At 42.0% G+C, this 24,161-nt stretch overlaps 1 protein-coding gene across 1 annotated transcript in view; it reads right to left on the bottom strand.

Moving 5' to 3' along the window:
- Positions 1 to 8,874: 8,874 nt before the first annotated feature.
- Positions 8,875 to 24,161, bottom strand: part of KIF1A (kinesin family member 1A) — a 128,729-nt gene continuing 113,442 nt past the window's right edge. Inside the window, exons 39-49 of the mRNA XM_015426810.1 lie at positions 22,566 to 22,680; positions 19,237 to 19,370; positions 18,600 to 18,661; positions 17,966 to 18,111; positions 17,550 to 17,762; positions 16,160 to 16,237; positions 15,187 to 15,311; positions 14,895 to 15,041; positions 11,288 to 11,480; positions 9,270 to 9,388; positions 8,875 to 9,040 (exon numbers count right to left, since the gene is read on the bottom strand). Of these exons, the coding sequence (XP_015282296.1) occupies positions 8,998 to 9,040; positions 9,270 to 9,388; positions 11,288 to 11,480; positions 14,895 to 15,041; positions 15,187 to 15,311; positions 16,160 to 16,237; positions 17,550 to 17,762; positions 17,966 to 18,111; positions 18,600 to 18,661; positions 19,237 to 19,370; positions 22,566 to 22,680 (1,375 nt within the window). The 3' untranslated portion in view covers positions 8,875 to 8,997. The remainder of the gene's footprint in view (positions 9,041 to 9,269; positions 9,389 to 11,287; positions 11,481 to 14,894; positions 15,042 to 15,186; positions 15,312 to 16,159; positions 16,238 to 17,549; positions 17,763 to 17,965; positions 18,112 to 18,599; positions 18,662 to 19,236; positions 19,371 to 22,565; positions 22,681 to 24,161) is intronic.

Below are 24,161 nucleotides of genomic sequence, written 5' to 3'. Positions count from 1 at the left end.
GATGCTCTGTCTTCTTGGTGCTTGGGGGGGTCAACAGTGGGAGGGCTTCTAATGTTTTATTCTGTTTTCGTTTTATTCTGTTTTTATTGGGTTTTATTCTGTTTTTATTGGCACAAAGTGCCCTATCTGTAAGCCGCCCTGAGCCCTTGTTGGGAGGGCGGGGTATAAATTTAATAATTAATAAATAAATAAATAATGTCCTGGCCCCACTGGTAGACCTCCTGATGGCAACTTGGTATTTTTGGCCACTGTGTGACAGAGTGTTGGACTGGACTAGAGATGTGAAAGCCCGGAAAAAAACCAGAAAAATTCGGAAAAACCCGTTTTTTTCCGTTTTTTCCTGAAGCCTTTCCCCCCCCCCGAAAAATTGGAAAAATTGAAAAAATAAAATAGACTATGGGACGTTTTATTTTAACATGATGAATAAAATATTTTAAGACAAGGTGTTCAAATATTTTCCAAATCATTTCTAAAATATATATATATGGTATCAGATTGATCTAATTTCTGTGCACTGAGGACAAGCAAGTCCTAGGTTACAAACTGAACTCTCCAATGCAAGAACAAGATGCATTTCTTTCTTTAGGAGGTGCTATTGTCAGAAGAAAATAAAAAGGTTTCAGTTTTGTTTTTGCATGTGGATGGGTATTCTGTTTGTAATAATTGTTTGGATACACTATATTTTTAATATGCTAGTTGTGATAATTTCATGCCAAGTAAAAATGTCCATAGTCATATTTTATGTTCCTAAAGTAACAGAATGACTTTCAATATAGAAAAGACAAAAGAAATGCTAATGTAGCATTTTTTTCAATTTTTCCGAAAATTTCCGCTTTTTTCCGGAAAAAAACGGGTTTTTTTCCGAGCTTCAAAATTTCCGAAAATTTTACATCTCTAGACTGGATGGGCCTGATCCAATATTGGCGTCTCTTATGTTCTTATGTTCTTCCCCACAGGTAATCCATACACAGCTGATACCTGATGTATGTGAGGGGGGAATTCATCTCGGAACTATTTATGTTACTATTCCATAGCCACAGCTGTGTGTATTCACAAGCTAAGTAAACTACAGATTATCAAGGGTTTCTGAATATAAAAAAATTACTAAATTTCTAAAATAGTAATGCTGTGGGGCCTCTTAAACTAGACTTCATTTAGGGTATCAATATGTCTTAATCCAGCCTTGAGAATTACTTGGAAGGAGGTAATGATATGTTTTGGGGAGCTGTTTGGTTTTCTAGAAGACAGCCCAGGAGCCAGAAGTATATTTTGACACACAGACCAACCCCTCCATAGGTCCTGTCAGCGCCTTTTAGCCTGTCAGGTGAAATCAAGGGGAAAATGTCTGAGGTTAATCAATTATAACTCTGAGGTAATTTATTATAATCACAAACTCCAGTTCATATATTTTCAGCATGTGATAGTTTTAAAGTTTTTCATGAAGTCTTAGAATCTTAGAGATGAGAGGTTTTGGTTTCAGTGTTTCCTAAACACTCCAGTTCACTTTCTTGAATTTAACTGACTTTTCAAGTCTCAGAAGGGAGGGATATACTACCAAGTACCCAAATTCGTTCTCTAAACACACCAGGGATCACTTCACTCTTTAGAGCGATCTCCCTTTCAACTGAGTAAGTAATCACTTCTCTTACTAGAAGATTTATCCCTTTTCCTGGCCCGAATGGGGGTCTTCACCAATCCTCCCACTCCTCCTTGCCAACCACCCAGTCCTCTAGTACTGACTGAGAACAGTTTAACACTAACAAACTCTTCTTTGTCTGGGCAGAACTCAAACTGAGTTCTCTTCAGCAATCAGTTCCGAAGTCTTTCTGCTCAACTGACACTAACCAATCAAATCCCTTTGAGCAGCCTGTCACTCAAGGTTCTCGGGCTGTGAGGCATTAAGCTTCACAACCCTTCACATGTTTACACAGCGCAAACATGTTGTTACAGCGCAATCCGTCACAAGAGGGTTTACATACAAAATAATTATTACAGTGTAGTAGAGTCTCTTGCATGCAGTATTTGAAAACAGCCAGAGGGCAACATTTTTCACATTTGAATATTTGGTGGATCAACACAAACAAGATCAAATGGTCTCATGCACTTTGGATGATCTACAGGCTGATAGTTGACCATTTTTGATAGAAGGGGAATATTCTGATACATAAAATCCTTTAGGGAAACTGCTTCTTTTGAGCTGGAAAAAGTGTCAAGCTAAGATCTGGGTGACTCATATTTAAATCTTCACTCTGCCAGGGAAGCTCATTGAGTGACCTGGAGTCACTTTCTTTTAGTCTACCCTACCACACACCCTGACCTGTATGGCCCTGGCTACCACAGTCTTGTCAGATTTCAGAAACTAAGCAGGGTTGGTTCTTATTAGTGCTTGGATCGGAAACCACCAAAGAAGTCCAGGGTTGCTTTGCAGAGGCAGGTAATGGCAAATCATTTCTGTTCGTCTCTTGCCTTGAAAACCCTATAGGATCACCGCAAGTCGGCTGTGGTGACAGCACTTTCCACCACCAAAATGAAAGGGGAGAATGATGTTGTAAGCCACTTCGGGGGCATTTGGGAAGAAAATGGATATAAAGATCTCAATCTATTTTGTAGTATTTCTGAATCGGAGAACTTTAGAAAGAATGATTTGCTTTATTTTCATTAGCAAGGCAATTTGTTTAAGAGAACAATGAAGAGGTCAAGAATGCACTGTCCAGTATTTGCATAAATGCCACATTTATTTCTTTAACTGAACAATGCCTTAAGTGTACACAAACAGTTTAAGACCCTAATTTCCAACACTCATTATTTTAAGACATCAAGAAAACTAGACTTGTTACTTCAGTATTGTTATTTATACATTGGTAAAGGGTGTGCCCACAGCAATCACATATATACAAAGCAAGAGAAATGGTCTCCCAGCACTTGGAGATGATGTCACAGGAAGAACTCATGTGGACAAACTAGACAATGGAAGCACAGGCAAAATAAGATTAATTTAAAAAAAATAAAAAGTAACCACAACCTCCTTTATTATACAGTTAAGATCTTGATAATGAGTCATAACTCATGAATGACAGAAATCCTTCATTTAGATCATTAAATACACAACAGAGAGACAGTAAGAGCATATCAGACATTTCAATGTCTCGTGTTGTACAGTAGGGTTAAGCAAGCACCCCAGTCCCTGGCTAACTGCTGTTTCTACTCTTATCATCTGTGTGCACAGAGCTTTCAGTGATTTACACAAATACTTGTCATGCAAACAAAGATCTGTCATCCTTTTGGTAGAGGGCCCTTTAGAGACGACCAGAGGGAGGACCATTTAGAGATTCACTTTTTTGAGTGAATTCCTTGTTAACACTCATTCATTAAATGGAACAGGGAGAGTTGGGTGTAAACAAATGAATTTTGACCCTTCTGCAGTTATGGAAGACTAGACTAACCAATACGTTTATTTGATGGAACTTTATAATGATGAGGTAAATCATGCTTCTCTTTTGTGATACCATTTTGTTTCACCAGTATGGTGGGATCAACATGAAGGTACTATGAAATAGTGCAGAGCTGAAAGTTCATTCTTTTAATATATCATGCTGAATTTAATAGGTTTCTTTATTTGCAGGATTTCCCCAAATATATGTAATTTAGAAACTCAGCCTTTTTCCTCCTGACAAAGATCTCAACTCTAACTGAAACTAATGATTTCTGTATCAAAATTCTTTCTGTGTTGAATGTAGTAGAGAGGAACAATCAAATTTATGGAGTCTCTTCCCAGGTATTGCCAGGTCTGGCATACAAATATATTGGTGCTTTAATATTTTGGCAATGAATGAATCAGTAATCTCAGCAATAAAGAGGCAAAGTAAAATGAAATGCAAGAGTATAAAAATAACATTGCAATTTGCTAACTTCTGTAACTATTCTTCAAAAAGTTTTAATGGAAGAAATCCTTTAAGGATCTCCACAGTAGCAAGAGTTTGCAGTTTGTAGGCAGGTGATAAATAAGGTACTATCCATGAATTCAAAGATCAAAATTTGAGTCACTTTAAGACCAGTTTTAGGAATTCCCATTGATTTTTCTTTCAGGTCTTTGGGTCAAGCCTTTGATCCCTACCCCAGTCATGTTGTCTGCAGGTTTGCTGGCCCCAGCAACATGGACCACTGAAATCAGACTCAGCCCCACAATGCACTACATCAGGAACATGGTCTTCAGGTTGGCTGACCTAAGCCATGCCCCACACAACGCAGCCCTTCCAAACGCCTCCTTCCTGATTTCCAGTGCAGGAATTAGACACATTTTTGTTTTCTTTTGTTCTAAACCAATAAAGAAAAGCAGCCAAGGAAAGATACTGACATGACTTCTTCATTCATTATCAACAATATTATGTAACAACCAAGAGACTTAAAATGGATATAAATAAAATATGTTAAAAATTTTAATTTTGGCTGAGAATTAAGGATTTTATATATGCCTGTATTTCTGGAGCCCCAATTGAAAACAGGCAATATAATAAGAACAGCAGCCCACAGGGATAGATCTTCAAAAGGCATAAATATCTCCGGGCCTACTTTTATCAAACTCTGAAAGCCTTCCTGTGTCCAGAGGGGAGTACAAATTAGATTCTTCTGATTATATCTCAAATCTATTTTACCATAGATAGAAATTCAGATGCTTTCCTTAAATTGTCTCCAGATTTACATGGAACACTTTAAAGTATAACAAGTACTCGGGACATTTTTTAAAATCTGGATTTCGACTTTTATTTGCTAGATGTCCATGAATTGTGTTCATAAAAGTGCTGTGGTCAGCCAGTCTGATCTAGTGCTCAAAGAGGTCAATGGGAGTGTTTCCAGTTATTTCAGGGAATGCCAGATCTAAGTTGAATGCAAGAATCAACAATTAATATCCGTTAAATGATATCTATATCTTTGGCCTCAGGGTGGAAAGTTGAAGTGAATTAGGGTTGCCCACCAAGGCCTTTTCCCCATTTTGCAGACAGAAAGGGTAGATCAAGGTGATACAAAAAGGAATAAAAATATCGCTTGACAAACTCTTGTATGTTCATCTTGAAGCTGGACAACACATATAGAAAGAAAACCCTCTCTGAATACACAAGCAGTTGCCTCAGACTGTGAGCATTTAATTTGTTAACCTTGAGTTCTTGAAGGAGAAGCTAAGAACACAAGATGGGTGTATAGGTTAGGTTCACAACATCTGGCAAGAGAAGAAAGCACTCATTCTACCTTTTGATCTGTGAGACAAAATGGAACAGAAGGAATGCCATGTAGGAGGAAAAAAAGAAATGGCAGCCAAAAAATGAAGTAAACATTAACTGTCTCCTGGCCAGGGAATGAGATAACTGAGCTTGGGATCTTTTCTATAGAGTTTGTAAGTGACCCCCTTCTTCTTTCCGTGGTTCTTGCAGGATTATCTGAAGATTACATATGAATATGGTACTTTGGTCATCCCACTGAGTCTTTGCAGAAGGGATTCTTGTGGCTCCCACCTTCTTTTCACCCATATTTCCTGACTACATTCGAAGCAATATGTAATTAAAAAGAAATAACACTGCATAGACCATTTCATCTGGGCACCACGTAGAGATCCAAACAAACACAACTAATCAGGTGGAAAAATGAGAAACAACTAAACCAGAGTGCATCCATCCTGTGCAAAATAAGGTCCATTATCAGTGTGAGATGATATAAGATCCAGGCACATACACAGAGAGGACTCAGAATCCTCATGGTTCTGCCTAAAGTTGGATTTAGACACATAACCAAGTTAAAAATGTATAAAAGAGAGCTCTGAAATTTAAAAGAAAAACAACTTTGGGGAATAAAACAGATAAATACAGACCTTTGCAGCTGAGGTTACTTTTTGATGCAAAAATCATCCTTAATGATTTGCTCCGAGGGAAATTAGCTATTCTTAATTTTACCATGTTTCCACTTTGGTAAATTTCACCCTCTGACTCTACCATTCCACTTAGAATACTACTATTCCACAAAAATGAGGAGTATGAAGTGCCAGTGTGTTTTAATATTTGGAATGAGAGCTAAAATCAGATACAACAGAGAAAATAATAGTCCATTTACATCTCACTCTTCCAGCTCTATCCTACCTATCCTTCCTACATTCCTGTTATCTACTTCAAAGCTACCCTTCCCAGTAAAAGAAAATGATAAAGGGTCTTTTCAAGAAATCAGATTTAAGTGTAATGAACAGCAATTACTTATTTGTTGAGGAAAATCCAGACCTTGCTTCAAAGTTGTACCCAGCTGTAGCGGTGTTGTATTTTCCCAATGCTACATGTATTTATATTTAGTATTTAGAAAACACAGTTTTTCTCTCTGATAGTGCAACCATTACAATTTCAATCACTTTGTGGATGGAGCTGTATGTTATAGGATTCTAACTGATACTGCTGGTTACTTGAATGGTAATGCGCTTCACTACTCATAATGCTCATGCCTGTGCCATTCTGCAGTCTTTTTTAAAAAAATCATTTTTTACTTTAATGCTTTTATTCTGTAGTTTAAAAATTATTTGCAGTGTTTTGAACATTTTATGTTGAGTCTTATTCATTCTTGGAAAATATAAGCTCCATTGATGGAATGCACACCACTGAGCAAATTTTAAACTGAGGACAGACCTTTCCCTTCCCAGCAACAGGCAGTGTGGCTGAAACCAACAAGGATTCCAAGTAGATATCTGAAACTGACAAATGTTACAAATCCCTCCCCCCCTTCTGCCCCCTGTCAATAGGCATATCTCACCTATTTTGTTCCTTGCCACTGTAAGGGATTGAATATTGTTCCCATTCTCTCAAGAGACTCTTTGGCAAAAAATAAAATGTAAGTAGCGTGGATGATTGATTGATTGGAGAAATGTTGAGTCATCTGATCCCAGACAGGTCTTCACTAAACTATCCATACTAGACATAGTCTGAGAGATAAATATCTCCCCTCAAATAGTTTCTTTTAGGATTTTTACAGCAACCTGCTAGCTCAGAAGAAACAACATAATCTGCGTACACAATCCTTCTTTGTAAGTACTTATTTAAAGAAATGTTGGTCATGATCTCAAGTACTACTCATTAGCCAGAGAGAACACATACTTAGCATCTTGGTGCTCTACAAGAAAGAATCTTAGTGTATATATGTGATACTGATGAATCCGCTGTGAGTTTGCCCAGCCCTGCAGGAGAGGACAAAAGAGTACACAGCAGAAGAGACAGGCTGATTTTTTCCTGTCTATGTCTGGTGACTAGGAATATAAAGATGGAGCCTCTCAAGACTAAAGTAGATATGGGCAGGAAGGGAGTGATCTCTGTGGGCTTCTTCATGTGCCTGTCAGTTCAAATGGGAAGTTGTAAGGTCTTTAAAAAACAACAACAGGAAAAACATTTTTCTCTCAATTTAGGTCCATTGCTATGTGTTTTTTTCTTCCAGCCTGGCTCAGTTTGCATTGGAACCAGTCTTGGAAAAAATACAGCAAGATAGGAAGGGGAAGGGGACAGCTTTAGTGCATCTGCCATCCATGTTACATTTTCTGTTAAAATCAGACATGGGAATAAATATACATGAATCCCCTGTTCATATCTAGTTTGGCCCTTTCTTCATTCTGACTTTGTCTCCTTTACAGCCTATCTAGGATATACATACCTTTCCCAAACCCTAACAGTGCCTTTTAATAAAATATAATTAAAATCCCCTTCTTTAAACAGAATCATTTGGGCAATGACTGCTGTTACTTGGATTCAAGTACTGGGAAGAGTATGTGATTTTCTCTGACAAAATAACCCTACTTGACTTAATGCTGAAGGCCAACTATGCGTAACTCACAAGTGCATGCAACAGTCCTCTGACTTTTAAAAAAATGAAAAGCAGCTTGAGGAGGCTATGAGCATCAGGGGAAGAATGATGTGGGAGGGGTGTTTAATCCTTCCACCACGGGCTGTTTTCAAAATTAACTTCCTCCCTCCAGCAACTTTGTCTCCCCGGAAAAGAAATAAGCAACTTCACTACAGATTATAGCCTCCTGAAGCTGCTTTTCTTAAAAAAAAAAAAAGATGGGGGGATGTTACATCCACAGTAGAACATGGGCTGAACTAAAACAACAACTGACAAGGTGATTAAGACTGTAGTCCTATGAACGCTTTCGTGGAAATAAGACCCACGAAATAACATGGGACTTACTTCCAAGTTGCACGATTGCTCCTTAACAGAGCAATGTTATGCTGAGTTTCTCCAGTTTAAAGCAAATTGATTTCGACTGGACTAACTCTGCATAGGATTACATTGTAAAAAACAAACAGTCAAATGTAAACATCATAAAAGTAACATCTCAAAGTGGCAGACAGGGCCCTCTCCTTTTGCTCCACCGGATAGCTTTCTATACTTTTTTTCTTTACAAAAAAAATGGGATGTAGCACAATGTATGTGTGTAAATACGAGAAACAAACATAATGTACATTTCAGTGACATAATAGAAATAAATACTTTATAAATATAATCCCATACTACTCTTTCTTGCTTTAGTAAGTAATTTTGAAAATGTCAATAAGTTATGAATGATCAGTACACAACCCTATAGCTTCCATCTCCTCTCAATAATAATTCCACATGATTTGCACCCTTCAAGGTTAGGCAAATTCCTGCATCTTGAAAATGTTGCTTTAAAAATAAATAATAATAATAATTAAACAGCTCTTGCTTTGTTACTGGTCATATGTCACTCAGGTCACCCAATACAGAGATGGGTGGAAGATCACATGTGCACAAGAATGCATCATAGCCAGGGTGTGCCAGGCTTTTAAAGGTACCATAGACTGAGTTTGGCCAATGAAGCTGTAACGAGATGGAGCTGGAACTCTGTGGAACAGGCCTCTGGGGGAATGGAGGACAGGAGTGATCCAAATTTAAGATGGGGACCTTTAGAGAGCACCCATTATCTTGATCCTTTTTGAAAGTTGGGGTGGGGGCATTTTGAGGCTAAATTCTTGTCTGGGCTGTTCTCCGTCTAGACAGTTTGGATCTGCAGAAGAAAATGAGAGAAGAAAAAAAAATTAATGCTGGTGAGGGGAGAATAAGGTAGAGGCAGAATGACCCCCCAGACCTCCAGCCCATCTTCAGAGAGAGACCCAGAACAGGCTTCTGAGCCAAACCAGGAAGGCTGAGCCTTTTGGGCAGCGAAGTCCAAAGCTGTCTGTCTGCCTTGAATTTTCTCTTACTACAGAAGGGTGGCTGTTAAAATATTCATTTACCTTATTGATCCAGCCAGGAGAGGGTTAAATGCATACAGCCAGTCATGCATATCCTTGTCATTGCTTGCCTGCAACAGGATTCCACGATGCTCTGTGCACACTGCAAATGTGTTGGGTGTCTAAAATGGGGGCGGGGGGAGATATTGTGATTAACCGCAACATAGAAATATGGTACAGTGAAGCATTCAATATAGCAATACAGAAATAGAGTGCAGTGGGGCATATACATTTTTTTAATGAATGTAGATATTACTATCCAAACCAAATGTTCCCAGAATTTATGTTTAGTTCTGTTTCAAAGCTATACTCTGGGGCTAAGACTATTCATGATGTAACACTTTGCCTCCAGATACATAACTATTTACACACACAATATTTTGCAAATATGGAACTCTGTGTCCCATTTTAGCCAGAACAGGGCCAGCCCTCTGCCTCCATCCTGGAGTAAAGGTGATTGCTATGATCACAGCTACAGCCAGTGTTCCCTCTAAGCTGAGTTAGTGTGAGCTACCTCACCGTTTGTTAGCCTCTGGCTCACACATTTTTGTCTCGGTTCAGGAAGGATGGCTCCACAGCAAACTAATTGATGCAGTAGCCAAATTGCTCGCTCACAGCTTTAATGCCAGTAGCTCACAAGGTGGAATTTTTGCTCACAAAACTCCGCATCTTAGAGGGAGCATTGGCTACAGCATATATGTGTGGGCTGCCTACAAAATTATCTCAATTGTGTATCCACTCAGTTTTTTCCTTGGGGTCAATTCATGTGTTACAGCATCCTCATGTCCTCCATGTTGCTGCCACAAGGATTTTGGCTCAGGCGTGCTTTGCGAGTTCCACGCTCACAGCTCAATTCCTAGGATCACACCGGAATGATTCAGATTAGGACTGTGGTGCATGAGGAGAGGGAATTTAAGCCTCTCCGTCCCCTCCCCCCCACCTTCCCAACTGGAAATGGCTCTGAGGGATGCTATTTGTCCTGGCGGGGAAATGTACATGCAGCCATCAGTACACAGAAGGTTCCACGATGGGGCAAATAGTGGTTTCCAGGGGATATTTCAGGTCAGGAAATTGGCATGGTGGAAAGTTTAAGCCCCTCACTACCTATAGTCCTGACCTGAACTAGGCCTGCATATCCCTGGGAATTAAGTTCCCAGAATGGAACTGCCAATGTATGTCTGATTGAAAGTCCTCAGGGCAGCTATGTGGGGGACACAAAGATTTTGTAATGTGTGAATCAGTCCTCAGACCCCACTTAAAACATTTGTGTAAGAGATGAGGATCTTAACCATCTTAAATAATTTCTTCCTATGGTTCCCCCTCAGGACAGCAGTGCCAATAATGTCATGGGAACAGACAGAGTTTTCTATCTCTCAACAGCAGGGCAAAGATAATCTGTGGCTGAGTGTAAAGGAGAAAAATGATGTCCTGTGAACCATATTTAAGTATATGAAGGACAAGTCAAACCCCTTCCAGGCTCACAGGATGTTTTGTTGCAGACAAAATTGTAAACTTTGGCATGAACTGCAAAATGTTTTGGTATTTCTATGTATATTGAGCATGGGTTCTGATTAGTAGCAGGGCTTTTTTTTTTTTTTTTAAAGAGGTGCCAGAACTCTCAAGAGGAAAATGAAATTTTCAATCTGTATACTGAAAACTCATGAATTTTGTCAAAGAGGTTCCGGAACTCCGTTCCAACACGTTCCCCCAGAAAGAAAGCACTGGTTGCACCATTGTGTGCTAAGGGAATGGAGCACTAAAAGCATGAGGTAAAATAGTCCTTGAGTAAAGTAGTGGGGAAACCAAAGATGGCCTGGGTATAGCCTGTTTAGCAATAAGTCTGGTCACGCTTCTAAGGGCCAAACTAAAAGATACATTTGGCCCTTAGATTCTTCTATTGTCATTCCTTTCCCTGTACTTCTCATTCTCACAGCCCTTTAGCCATTGCTGTGGCCCTTTCTTTTCTAGATCAGCCTTGGGCTCTAGCTGTTGCTCTCTCTGAGCCATAATCTTGTTCTTACTTTCAGCATTGCCTGCTGGTCCTCGCTGTATTCCACCTGAGCTGACGAGAGATTCAGGACAGCCCTTTCCACAGAGTCCTTGTCACTGTTGTAGATGTAGACATAAGGTCGCCTCACAACCACGTAGCGTTTCACCCAGCCATTTGTGTGGGGCTCCAGGAAATGTAGGTAGCCTTTCCTGGAGACAATGGGGCTGTAGAGGAGACAACACTGGCATTATACTTTGTAACAGTATAAACACTTTAAATGATATGATACCTTTGTCTCAGGTCCAGATCCACCGATCTGTTCAGACTTTCAGCACAAAAGTTGAATTCCTGAAGGGTGGTTTTGCATACATGTTTTTGGCTTACTTTATCTCACTTTGCATGGGAAACCCTAGTGTTATGCAGAGACAGGTGCTCATAGGAAGTGAGATTCAGCCTACTTTCAGCAACATGCTTTCACATGCTTCATCATGGCAGAGGATTCAAATCTCCTTTGACCCTGCTGCTGGTCTTTGGGTGATTCATTTCCCTTGGCAAGCAGAATTGAGGCCACATCTAGTGCTTCTGCTGTGATGTGAAAGAGCTGCCACTGTGAGGTCAGACTAGGATTATTTGGGGCCCTCTTCAGATGTTCACTCAATGCATGTAGAGATGAATAGGATTATGGCTGCTAGCCTTACCCCCTTATGTTGGCACATTCAACAGAACATTTGCAGTAAGCCCCTACATATACACAAGCATACATGCACAGACTCCTCCATGTGATCAGGAATGCTGCAGAAAGTAGGTCCTAAATGTATGGTGGCTTCTGTGTGTGTTAGTGTGCATACGCAAGGGTCGACTACCAGTGCTTAGCTGAATGCATAGACACTGGATGGCAGGACCAGCGGGAATGATCCAACCCTCCTCTGCATAAGTTTAGTGAAAATACAACAAACATTCGAAGAGGGCTAGAGTCATATTTGCTTCTGTTGCATTGAGGAAATCCTTGAAAGAGGCTAAATAACCTGATTGAGAAGAAGTTTTAAAGGAAAACCTGCTGTAATTTGGATGACTTAATCACAGAATCGTGGTTTAATAGTGCTATAGGTCTATATGACTTAACGTTAGTTGGGTCTCTGTCTTTCTTTGGAAGTAAAGTGATTTTAGCATTGGTCCAGGTGTTTGGAATTTTACCTGTGTTTAGAACATTATTAAATATGTCCAAAAGAAAAGGAATTAGAGTAGAGCGGTACCATTTATAAAATTCAGCTGTGTAGCCATCTGGGCCAGGGGATTTGTTATTTTTCATTTGCTGTAAGGCTACTTCTAGTTCTTTACTATCAATTGATTGCAAGTCAGTAATTTATTAGCTACGCATTAGGCCCCCTATCCGAATGGGGTTAACCGATTTCGAAAAACTACTGTATCGCGCCAATGTTCCTATTAAGGGACTAATTTCAAAGATCTGTAACATTTTACTGAAAGCAGAGCATCCTAGTTGCCACTTCTATCAAGGTGCCTGGCATAAAGACTTAGGTGAGGAGCTCTCACAGGATCAATGGCACAAAATATGGAATGCCCTGGCATATACTTCCAAAGCGATTCCATTACAACTACAAACGTATAAAGTTGTGTCCAGGTGGTATTTAACACCAGCTAGGTTGTCTCATTGTACTTCACTAGCGTCTTCCAATTGTTGGAAATACTGCAGTCAGAAGGGAACCTTTTTCCACAATTCGTGGACATGCAAGGTCGTTTGGGAGCAAATAGCGTCAGAAATCGCTTGTATAACAAATGTCGTAATTCCACTGAACCCTGAGGTGATCCTTTTGAATTTATGGGAAACCTTTAAAGTCTCCAAACTTGAGAAAGACCTGATTATGACAATGGTCACTGCAGCAAAAAACATAATAGCGATAAAGTGGAAAGGCAAAAACCTTCCAACGATCCATCTTTGGTATACAGAATTGTGGGATTATTTTATAATGGAAAAAATTTCCGATGACATTCAATGTTCAGAGGTACAGGTCAATGAGTCATATGTAATTAATAAGTGGGCTCCATTTCTGAAATGGATATTCAAACACGAAAGTCCTTTTGGTTCTGATGCCTTAGCTAATTTTAGCTTTGTAATGACAACTGGATGATTATCATAATATTGAATGTTAATTATTTAATTTGTGTTACTTTATAGATGAAGCTCTGTTGAAAGTTGATGGATATTGTACCCTTATTGTTTCTCAATATATTTTTTTTTAATCACAGAATCTGGGTGGGGTGGGGGTGGGGAGCAGTTTCCATTCTTAGCCTGAGGGACTGCACTGCCTAGACCAGAAATCTATGGAAGATCTCAGGGACAAATAAACTGGAGATTGTCCTGTGGCTATTTATCCCCTAAAAGCTCCCCATCCTCTCTCTGCACCTTTGACACAAGGTTGCATGAGAGTGGCAGGGAGAACATGAGACCTACCTTTCTGCCCTGGCAGTGGGAAACTTTCCCAGAAAGCCCCAATTCAGACTGCAGTGGGGCATGCAGGTAATTTGTCTTTTAAAGACTGGCGAAGACCCCCCCGGATCTTCATCACATCTGTTCCATTGGATTTTGTTTCTGTGGGCAGCAGGTTCTTTGCCTGTTTCCTCTGAGGTCTATTCAAAATGGGGCTCAGAAAGGAGCTCACAGATTCCTCATAGGCACGACAGGCAGATTCAAGCCACCACCTGGGCAGAGAATGTCTGCCCAGACCAGCTCTGCAAAATAACAGTAGGCCTGGGGGATTCTGCGAAAATCTCACTGGCCTCCTCCGTTTCCAAGTGGGTGATGTGGTGTTAAGGTGTACAGAGGAATTCACCTGGCTGCCCACTCCAGTTTGCACACTTCTCTAAGGTCCAAACTAGATGTAACGGCATCCTTGTGGCCACCATAGGGATGCTGCCAAGTGATTTAAAAATGCTGCAAGGCCTCAACCCAACTGGCTGAGGTGCTAATTCTCCACCACCACCACCACCCTGGTGCCTTATAAAGTGTAGAAAAAGCCCCCCCCCCCCGGCTGCTGTTTTGGCACTTGATAGGGTGCAGGATGTCTGTGAAAGTGCCACACTGCAGGCCCAATCCTGATCAGGCCCTCACAACATTTTAAAATCACTTTAAAATGACTAGTTTGGTCCTAGGTTCTTCTCTGTTATGCTTTCTCTTCTTCCTCCGTAGCTGCAAGTTTCTGGGAAGTGTATTAGGGCTTGTGCCTTCTCCAGAGGCAGTAAGATGCCAGTGGCAGACTGGTGGGACAGTCTCCCGGAATCTGGTTTTGACACTGTCTCCTTGGAAGGGACCTTCCCTAAGCAGAGTGAAGTGCTGCCTCTGAGGCAGAAGGATCCGTGTGACTGGCCCTGCCCATGTGGCTCAGGGGATCTCTCCACAGTGAAGCATTCCCGCCTTGCTTGCAATATGTGTAAATATAGCCTTCCAAGTGTTTTTCTGAAGAAACTATGCTAAACTCTAAATTGCCATATGCTTCAGCACTGGAAGGATTTCCTTCCCAAGAGAAGAGGTATCAAGGAACAGAAAAGTAGTAGCATCTCTGGCCTCTGGAAAGACTCTGGACCATCATTCAGAATCCTATCTAAAAGCCCACAGCTTGTACCTGACCCGAATCTCTTGAATATCAGGGATCAATAAGCGTTGGGTCTCTTTTTCATCCTCAGATCCACAGGTAGGGGATTTCTTCAGTTCTCCTTCAATTGTAGGCTCAAGGTCAGGACTTTCCACCCTGGGAGAAAGCTGGAGAGTTCTGCAGGGGGGGAAGGCAGGTGTTTAACTTCAATGAAACATTGAAAAGTTGCCCCCCCTCCCATGAAGTTGGTACAGGCTCTCAAACGAAGCATATTTTATTTTTTTATTTATTTGATTTGATTTATACCCCACCCTTCACTTACCTAGCCTCTGTGGCATTGTACCGTCCTTCAACCAGTGATGGGCAGGTGGAGGAGGGGGTCAAAGTAGTAGCTCCAAGGGCTGGCATGGAGGGGTCTCTTAACAGGGTCACGGACATTTCAGACAGCTATACGCATGAAAAGGAAAATCATAACTGAAACGTTGCTTTACAACATACTCTCTAAATTACACAACGCAAGCTAACTGTCAGGATGAAGACCGTATGCAGGTCTGGTGGGACTCCGTTAATCTCAGGGAATGCTGGAGTTTGGTACTTGGCCATGTGATCCTGTCTTGATCATGCAGCGGCATGGGCTACTCTTCTCTGTTGCACAAAAATACTTCTCTTGTACAAAAAGATTACAGACCCCTCATCCCAGAGGCCTTCAATGGAGAGTCCCAAAATTTGTATCTAGAGAAACAGTATAGGAACAATAGAAAATGCAGTCCTGGGAAAGAATGTGCAATTAAAGTATCTGCACCCATCGGTTGTCCATGGGTGCTACCTTGTAAAAGCTCAAGACTCATATGTACTTGAGGCAAGTGGTCTTCAGGGAAAAAGACAGTCAGAGGGTGCTCTTTCTTGCTGCAACTGTATTCCCAAGACATCTGACCTTCACTGACTTTGAAAACCTCTAGGCAAGTTATTCTCTCCTCTCCATCCCAAAACAATGCCCATTTCAGCTTTTCTTTCCCAAATGAGACAAGATTTCATATGCAATAAAAAAGATCTTACCCTAGCCCAGAAAAACTACCCCCCCTTCCTAAAAGCAACAACGTCTCTTAGATCCATCCAGAATTGACATGGGCATGGAGAAATTCAACACTTTGCACCTGTCTCTTCCTGAAGGAAAAGAGCTACGTGCCTGACCTCCAACTGGCCGTTCTGGCGCAGTCACGCAGCATCCTTTCCTTCCTTTCTTACCTGTTTCTCTATTAACAGGGGACAGAAGGGAAGTGTGGAGTTTCTCATACCTTGCTCTCACTGGCGCTTACACAAACATGGCTGTGGCTGTACTCTCTGTTGAATGTGTGAGTAAGGAGACGCAAGCACTGTGGAGAGAGGGGGGGAAAAAGAAAAAGATCTAGCTTGAAGAACAAATGACTCAAGTGCCAGTAGCAGGGCAGAATTAACCATTGGCTATGACTTTTCTTCTCTGAAAATGCTTTCACATGGAGAGGGCACCTATCAAGTTCTTCACATTGGGCTCCTTCAGGAATCTATTGATAACAACATGTTGGCATCTCATCATATGCCAAGAAAGCATCAGCCTTGCTTGCCCATATGAGGGAATTTTAAACACTAGTAACTTGATGGCTAGCATAATCATATTTTTTGTACTTCAAGAACTGGAAAACCAAATATCCCATCTTTCTATCTCTGCAACAGCATCTTTTGTGTGCAAAAAAACTTTAGCACAACACCTGCATCTTCTAAACCAGTGATTCCCAGCAAGGCATCCATAGGCATCAAGGTGTCCACTGATGTGTTTTGGGATGCCCAGTAGCTTCTTCCCCAAAGTGCACCATTCTCAAATCAGAGAGCTAATCCTGGCATCCTCCAGTTTACTACAACAGAAGATGCTTCAGAAGAGCCCAACAAGCATCCCTTATGTGTCTGCAGGAGTGTCCATTCCAAAACAGCTGCTCCTGTCATAGTAGGACGCTTTGTTTGGAACCTCCCAACATTTGTGATTCCCCCATCTATGGCAGCCATTTTTAACTGGTCCTGCCTCACATAACAGCCATTTTGTGGCAGCTGGCAACCAGCAAGAAAAGGAGGGGACAGGAACAGAGAGGATGACATCATACTAACTGCGTGATGTCTTATCTAGTGAATACCCAGAAGGGATGTCATGGCACTGGGTTGATGCTGTAGGATTCACCAAAACTCTATGGTAAAACTCTTTTCCCCCATGGTCCCACCAAGTGGCAGCAGGGAGGCTGGGAGGTCTCCCTACTCCCATTGCCCTTTCCAAAATCCCAAAAGTACAAAAAAACTCAACAAGGTTGGAGACCTCATGGTTTTTTATAGTTAGAAGTCATCTCTAGAAATGCTGCCATTTGCTTCAACAGAGTTTGCTTCAACTGATTCTGATGCTATTCATCTAAACATTCTAACTGACAAATAGAAACCAACAGCAAGCTTAAAACCTTGTGCAGCTTTTGCTGTCATTCAGGGATGCCCATTTACGTCAGAGCAAAAGACAATCCTGGGACATGGTGCCAGTATCCTGCTATCTCCAGTTCAGGCACTGCAAGGCTACAGGTATAGCAATGGCCATCACATCACATACCTAAGCTGAAAATGAAGCCAAACGCAACCTTCCCACAGAATGCCATGGTGCTATCCTAGATTCCATACCTTGACTGCAAGTTCTTTCTGCCTCTCACTGGGAGCGTCCAGTGGTAAAGCCCTTCCCTCTGGGGTCCCATCTGCTGAGATGGGAGATGAGACATAAGATGTACTACGGGAATCGGAGTCTTCACTGGAGCTTGGGGACAGGGAATCCAGTCCTGAGCGCTGAGTTGTTTCCAGCTTCTCACGCAGGAGCAGATAGTGTCTTGTTTTTTCAACCTTGAGAAAGAAAGACAGGGTTAGGTCATGGATAAAACATGTAGAGAGTGAAAACGTGTCATCTCATCTCACACAGTGATTAATCTTTGTCTAAGAAATCAGTTGTATGTCACATCACGGGAAATGTGGTGTCTTCTCTAAATCCATCCACCCTCAGGTCTTTACACCCTGCCCCACGGTGGGTCTTGGGGCCTGAGTCTTACTTCCTGCAGAAGGCTGAGCTTCTCCAGTTCCCACTGGTGATCCAGGATAAGACTGTCGCTGCGGGGTCTCCAGCCTGCCAGGTTCTCCTCGCCTCGCACGTATGCCACAGAGGTGTCAAGTACACGCCTTCGCCTTCTTTGCATCCCTGCAGAGGGAAATATTTCAGCCTCTATAAAGCATAGCTCATGTCCTGTCTGTGCAACATGTTTAATAGATTGGTTTTAGACATATTCTTATCATGGTTTTGTTGGTTGTTGGGTCTTAGGGTTTTGTTTTTTTTAAGAAAATAACATTCCTATATAGACTGTGCATGCTGTGCCACTCTCATCCTCAAAATGCATTATTGGAAATGGTACATTATTGACTTTTGCAGATTTAGTAGGCCAGCCGTTGTGTAGTACAACATCATAAAGTATCAGGTTATGGCAGCTTTGGCACTGATATCGCATGTAAATACGCTATTGCAGATGTTTATAATTGGGACGTTAGACCCAGAGGGACTAATGCTATACCCTTTGAATGCTGTATCCTTCTTCTTTAAGCACAAACCCAACACTCTGTGCCGAGCTGTCCTGCTAATAAGGCTAATCGAAACCCTTCAGGTGAAGCAGAAGACAAAGGATAGCTTCCTACCTGGGCTGCCCGCATCAGCCACTCGGCAAAGGCTGAGCTCATAGACCCCAGTCACACGGTTACTGCAATGGGGGGAAAAGAAAAGTTAACACAAAATGACAGAAGAAATGCAGCTCAACACACACAACACAATCAGGAGTTATTTTATAACTACTGATATAAAAATCCCTCTCCAAGGACTTTTTCCCCTAGTTGGTGAGCTGAACGCTGCTCCTTTAATGCTAATTCCACAGTTTTATACCCCATAATCAACCTTAAATTAGGGATGCGAACTTCATACATATGAGTGTTGCTAATCATGTTAAGAGCCACATATGCCAGTATAGTGTAGCAGTGAGAGGGCTGCACGAGGATCTGGAAGACCCAGGTTCAAATCCCCACTGTGTCATGTAAGCTTGTTGGGTGATCTTCTTAGGCCAATTATTTTCTCTCAGCCTAACCAACCTCACAGGGCTGTGGTGAAAAAAAAATGGAGGCGAGGAGAACCATGCAAGCCATTTTGCAAGCCATTCCTACAAGGGGGAAAGGCAGGGTACAAATGGAGTGAATAAATAAATACATATAAATGTTTGTCCAGATTTTAAAAAATGTTTTCATCCTCTTCTGTCAATAGAAAAATGAGTGGATGCTTTTTTACCTTTCCGAGGCACGTAGGCTTCCACTCCCAAAGAGGTTGCGGATGGATCGAGAGGCAGGCAGTTTGGCATCTCTGGAGTAAAAAACCATGCAGAAGTCTTTGGTGATCACTGCTGGCTGAGTGCAGTTCTCCATCTGAAATGGAAGGATACTTGCTAGTTACATAAGCTTGGGATATTCATGGTTGTTAGTATATGATGAGTTGTTCTCTGTTGCAAGGTTCTCAGCATGCTGTAAAGCTGCTATCTGGAGCAGTTACCTTCACCTGGGACACATCATAAGGAAAATCTGTGGGTATTACTCATCTCTGTTAAGAAATCATGTCTACGTCCTTGGTTATTGCCTAACCAAAGGCAGGTGAAAGCTAGCCATAGTTGCTCTTTGGACAGTTTTGTTTCTGCTCTGTGAGATCTACCATACTTAAACAGTCTTACAAAGAAGGAAGAAGAACCATTTGTTCTGGCTAGGGCTGCCAAGCCGCGGCGGGGGACAGCGATACGCATTGCACCACTGTCGCCAGGATGTGACGCCACGCGTTGCTCTGGCAACAGGGCTGTTTGGAGTCCCATTGCCAGAGCGACGCGTAGCGTCACATCCTGGCGACGGTGGTGCAACGCATATCGCTGTCCCCCGCGGCAGGGATCCTGTGAAGACGTGCGGATCCCCCGCCGCGGCTTGGCAGCCCTAGCTCTGGCTCTCATTTGAGTGTCCCTGTTAATAAAACGTGGGAAATGCTATTCATTTTCCTGACATGAAGATAACAAAATAGTAACTGCAGACTAAACATCTGCCTGTCATGCCTGTCATGCGGCTGTATAGGAACCCTGCCATAAAGGACCAGCAAGCTAAGAGAGGGCGGGCTTCTCTTTATTCACAACTGCAATTAAACACACTGCTTTGTGCATGCCACTTAGTTACCCTGCAGGCAGCAGCACCCTGTAGGAGTCACTGTCTGTCTCCACTACCCTTCAAGAGTTCTTGGCTTACCATAATGGCACCATATGAGAAGATGAGGAAAGAAGAGGAGGTTTTTCTACCCCACTTTTCTCTACCCTAAGGAGTCTCAAAGCAGCTTACAATCTCCTTCTCTTCCTCTTCCTACAACAGGCACCTTGTGAGGTAGGTGGCGCTGAGAGAGTTCTGAGAGAACTGTGACTGACCCAAGGTCACCCAGCAGGCTTCATGTGGAGGAGTGGGGAATCGAACCCGGTTCTCCAGATTAGAATTTGCTACTTTTAACCACACTAGCTCTAGGCCACCATGATTGATCCTTACAATTCATGTGGACATGATGCCACACATTTAGGGACCGAAACACATGCAATGTGCAATTGCATGCAACGTTGTCTGAAAATGTTAAAAAAAACCCAGTTGCAGGAGGTTGTTATTTTTCACAAGCAATCAGTGGATGGGTCAGAGTTGCTTAATCCTTTTGCCACAGGTCATTTCTCTACTGAAAATCAAATTCTTCTCATCTGCCTTTCTTTCCCCATAGAGGGAAATAAATGAGGACATTATCTTTTCTCCTGATAAAAGAAAAGCATCAGGGGGATGATCCGCAGTAGGAAACACTCGGCAACAACAAAAGTGCTCCACTTTGGTAGCCAAAGTAAAGAAAAAACTCTGTAAGGAAGCAGCCCATGTCTCATATGCAGTTTGGACCTGAAAAGAAGTCATTTTACTCATATGCTATTCACTTTCCATGGAAGCCAATTATAGGAGATCACATATCATTTTACTGTACTGCTTCAAGCCAAACTACATTTTAAAATGAGAAACCATTTGCTAAAAAGGTTTCAGCTGGAAGACAAAATATAAACTTCTACAAGGAGCAGAGCAGACCCTGAAGAGCTGCTTTCTCCACTGTTGTCATGAAAATATGACTAGCCTTTAAAGCAGCAAGCAGATTATGACACTTTGGTCAGAGCTGGCCCTGCCTCTCAGGAACACACTCATGGAGCAGTAAGACAGTTCCCCAGGCTCCCAACTGCTGTCAGTCAAAGTCATCTCTGTGACAAGCCAATGACTCCGGCATTCCCCCCCTTTTAGTAGCCAGTAAGCTTCAGTTTCAGAATTTGTTCCTTCTCAGTGCTGCTGCTTTTAAGAAGGTTTTTCTGTCTTCCCTTGAGGCACAATAAATATAAATACTTTTACCAGCTTTCCCTATTGGGGGGGGGGATCTTCAAAGTCATAGGTATGGAAAGATGATGAACATGCCCAACCTTCACAAAGAGTCAAGTGTACAAAATCGTATGTGGCATAACAGAAAGAAAGTTGTATGGAAGAGGAACAGCTTCTGGTCTCTTCTGTGTTATGAAGCTGTCAGGGTGCCCTTGAGCAAGTCACCACCTGACAATAAAGTGAGCCCCCCTTGTGTATGATGCTTTTGTTAATCCAGGCCCTGGATTAACAAATGATCATCCTTAGTCTAAACTGAACTCCTGTTATTAGTCCTGAAAGGAAGGGAAAAAGACAGAGAAAATGCCTGTCTTTTTCCTTTCCAGAGGGTAGGTGCTGGTTTCAACTAGACGTTGGTTTCTGTTTAAAACAACAAGAGGGGGGATGTTAATTTCAATTGGCAGAAGCCACCTGTGCACAGCAGGAAGGTTAAACTCCTGTTCTTCCCCTCCCTGTGGCTCTAATCCAGATCAAGTCCCCACACAAGTGCTATTGCCTTTTAAAAAACATTGGGAAGATCTATGCTTGAATCTATCAGCATCTTATTGTTTTTTGCCCTTAGTAGAATTTGTCAAAAGGGTTTGCTTCAGTGCTGTGTTTGTCCTCCAGTGCTATTCTAGTGTTCTCTAAGGGTGTTAACTTTAGCTGAATGCATACAAATCACAAGGAAAAAAGACTGGTTAAGACAAGGAGCTGCGGTGGCTCAAGTAGTTAAGACCCTGAACTGCAGGCTGTGGAAGGTCAATAGTTCAGCAGTTCGAGACCTGGGTTGCCGCATGATGGAGTGAGCTCCCATATCTAGTTCCAGCTCCTGCCAACCTAGCAGTTCGAAAGCAAGAAATTGCAAGTAGATAAATAGGTACCACTTCGGTGGGAAGGTAACAGCGTTCCGTGCGCCTTGGTGTTTAGTCATGCCGGCCACATGACCACGGAAATGTCTTTGGACAGCGCTGGCTCTTCGGCTTTGAAACGGAGATGAGCACCGCAACCCTAGAGTCGGACTCGACTGGCTTTCGAGCAAGGGAACCTTTTACCTTTACCTTAAGACAAGTAGGGGCTGGAGAAGGTGAAGATGAGAGCCTCTGTACCAAGCCCGGCTCTGTGTGGCTTATAGTTATGAGGTGGTGCTATGAAGGCACTGGTGGTTCTTGCCTCAATGTATGCCGAGAGCGTCATGTAGATTTTCTCTCTGTACGGAGTGACCCGATTCAGCAGCAGAGAGTTGTGCATGGAGCTATCCCATGCTGCTTCAAACTGGTAAAACGTCCTGCAAAGAAACAGCAAGAGGCTTGTTAAAAAAAAAACTCTCCATCAACCAGCAAGCTACATGGAAAGAATTATATCCACAGCAATATGCAAACATGCACACACACAAACATCTTTGTGCTGAATAGATGCAGCCATCCTGGAGTGCTTCGCTCAGAAACATTCCCTTGTTTGTCTCTTTGATGGTTTGAGAGGACAGTGAAACCACCAGTGAGCATTCTCATGGCAGGTGCTTATGCTATGAAGTTCCTTTTCAGATGTCACGTGGACAGACATGATTTTGGATATGCTACCAAAGAGTATGGAATAAGAAGGGCCAGAAAGAGGAAGGCAGCAATAGAATAGGACGTTATATGCAAGTGACATTCAGCGACATCAGTTCTGCAATAAGCAACCAATCAAGGCTTCTGGTAGAAAAAGACAAACTCATTTCCGTTTAAATACTCCCAGGAAAGCCATAGTTCTATTGACAAATCTTGGGCTGCAATTTAAACATGCCCTCTGAAAGAAAGAGTGGACAAGAAATGGAGCAGGAGTGAGTGTGTGTGCGTGTGTGTGTGTGGTGAGGGGAGATTAGGAAAGCAATAAGAAAGAACAGATCTTCTGTTGATTCAAAAGGAAAGGTCCTCTGCAAATTTTGCCTCAAGCACTCCAGGGCCATATCCTTTCAGTCAAATACAGTGCAACAGACAATCTATCCTCCTTCTCTTGGAAGGAGCAGCTAATTTTTGGCAAGCACGTTGAGAAAAGAAAACAAAGAGTGAGGATGCTCAGTGCTGCAGTACGTTTTATCTCTACAGAAGCACCTGTTATTTCGCATCTCGAATATTACTTCTCCAGATGTTTGCCCATACAAGTTGCTGTTTCATCTAATTCTTTTAGTTTATTTTCTACCTACAGCCAGAGTTGCCAAAATCAACAGATCTACTTGAACTTTATAAAATTTTATCATCTACATTTTTTTCTCCAATTCCTGATTTTAAGGACACTTTCCTGACCTACAATTACAAGGGAGTCTAGTTCTTCCCAGCCTTTTCTCACCCCTAATGCTTTTTTGTTAAGTCACTGATATCCCAGAACCTCTTGCTAGGTGCACTAAGTATCTGGGTAGACTGGGAAACAAAACACTCAGCAATTAGCCTTTTTAGTTATGGGATCAAAGCAGTTTTCAGATTCAAGCCAGCACTATGAAAAATATCCAACCTGTCTTCAGGCAGCAAAAACCAATATAATTTATGATGCCAAGACATCCTATGCCATTCCTGAAGTTAGGGTTGCCGTAAAGAACATCGCCTGTGGCACCATCACATGGTCAGGGAATGAGAGCCATTCTTTTAGGACTGGAGCCTCTAAAGCAGATGTCTGTTCTGATGAAATAGATAACCATATTTCCCACTTGTTCTTTCAATTGCATTTCTTACCCCTTGAGGAGCCCACTGGCTCAGATTCAGTGTTTTGAATCCACTAAATTAAAGGCTGTTC

Source organism: Gekko japonicus, unplaced genomic scaffold (genome assembly GCF_001447785.1).
Source record: "Gekko japonicus isolate JY-2015 unplaced genomic scaffold, Gekko_japonicus_V1.1 scaffold14, whole genome shotgun sequence".
NCBI lineage: Eukaryota > Metazoa > Chordata > Lepidosauria > Squamata > Gekkonidae > Gekko > Gekko japonicus.
The sequence above is the reverse complement of the archived record's forward strand: the minus strand, read 5'-3'. Positions and strand labels throughout refer to the sequence as shown.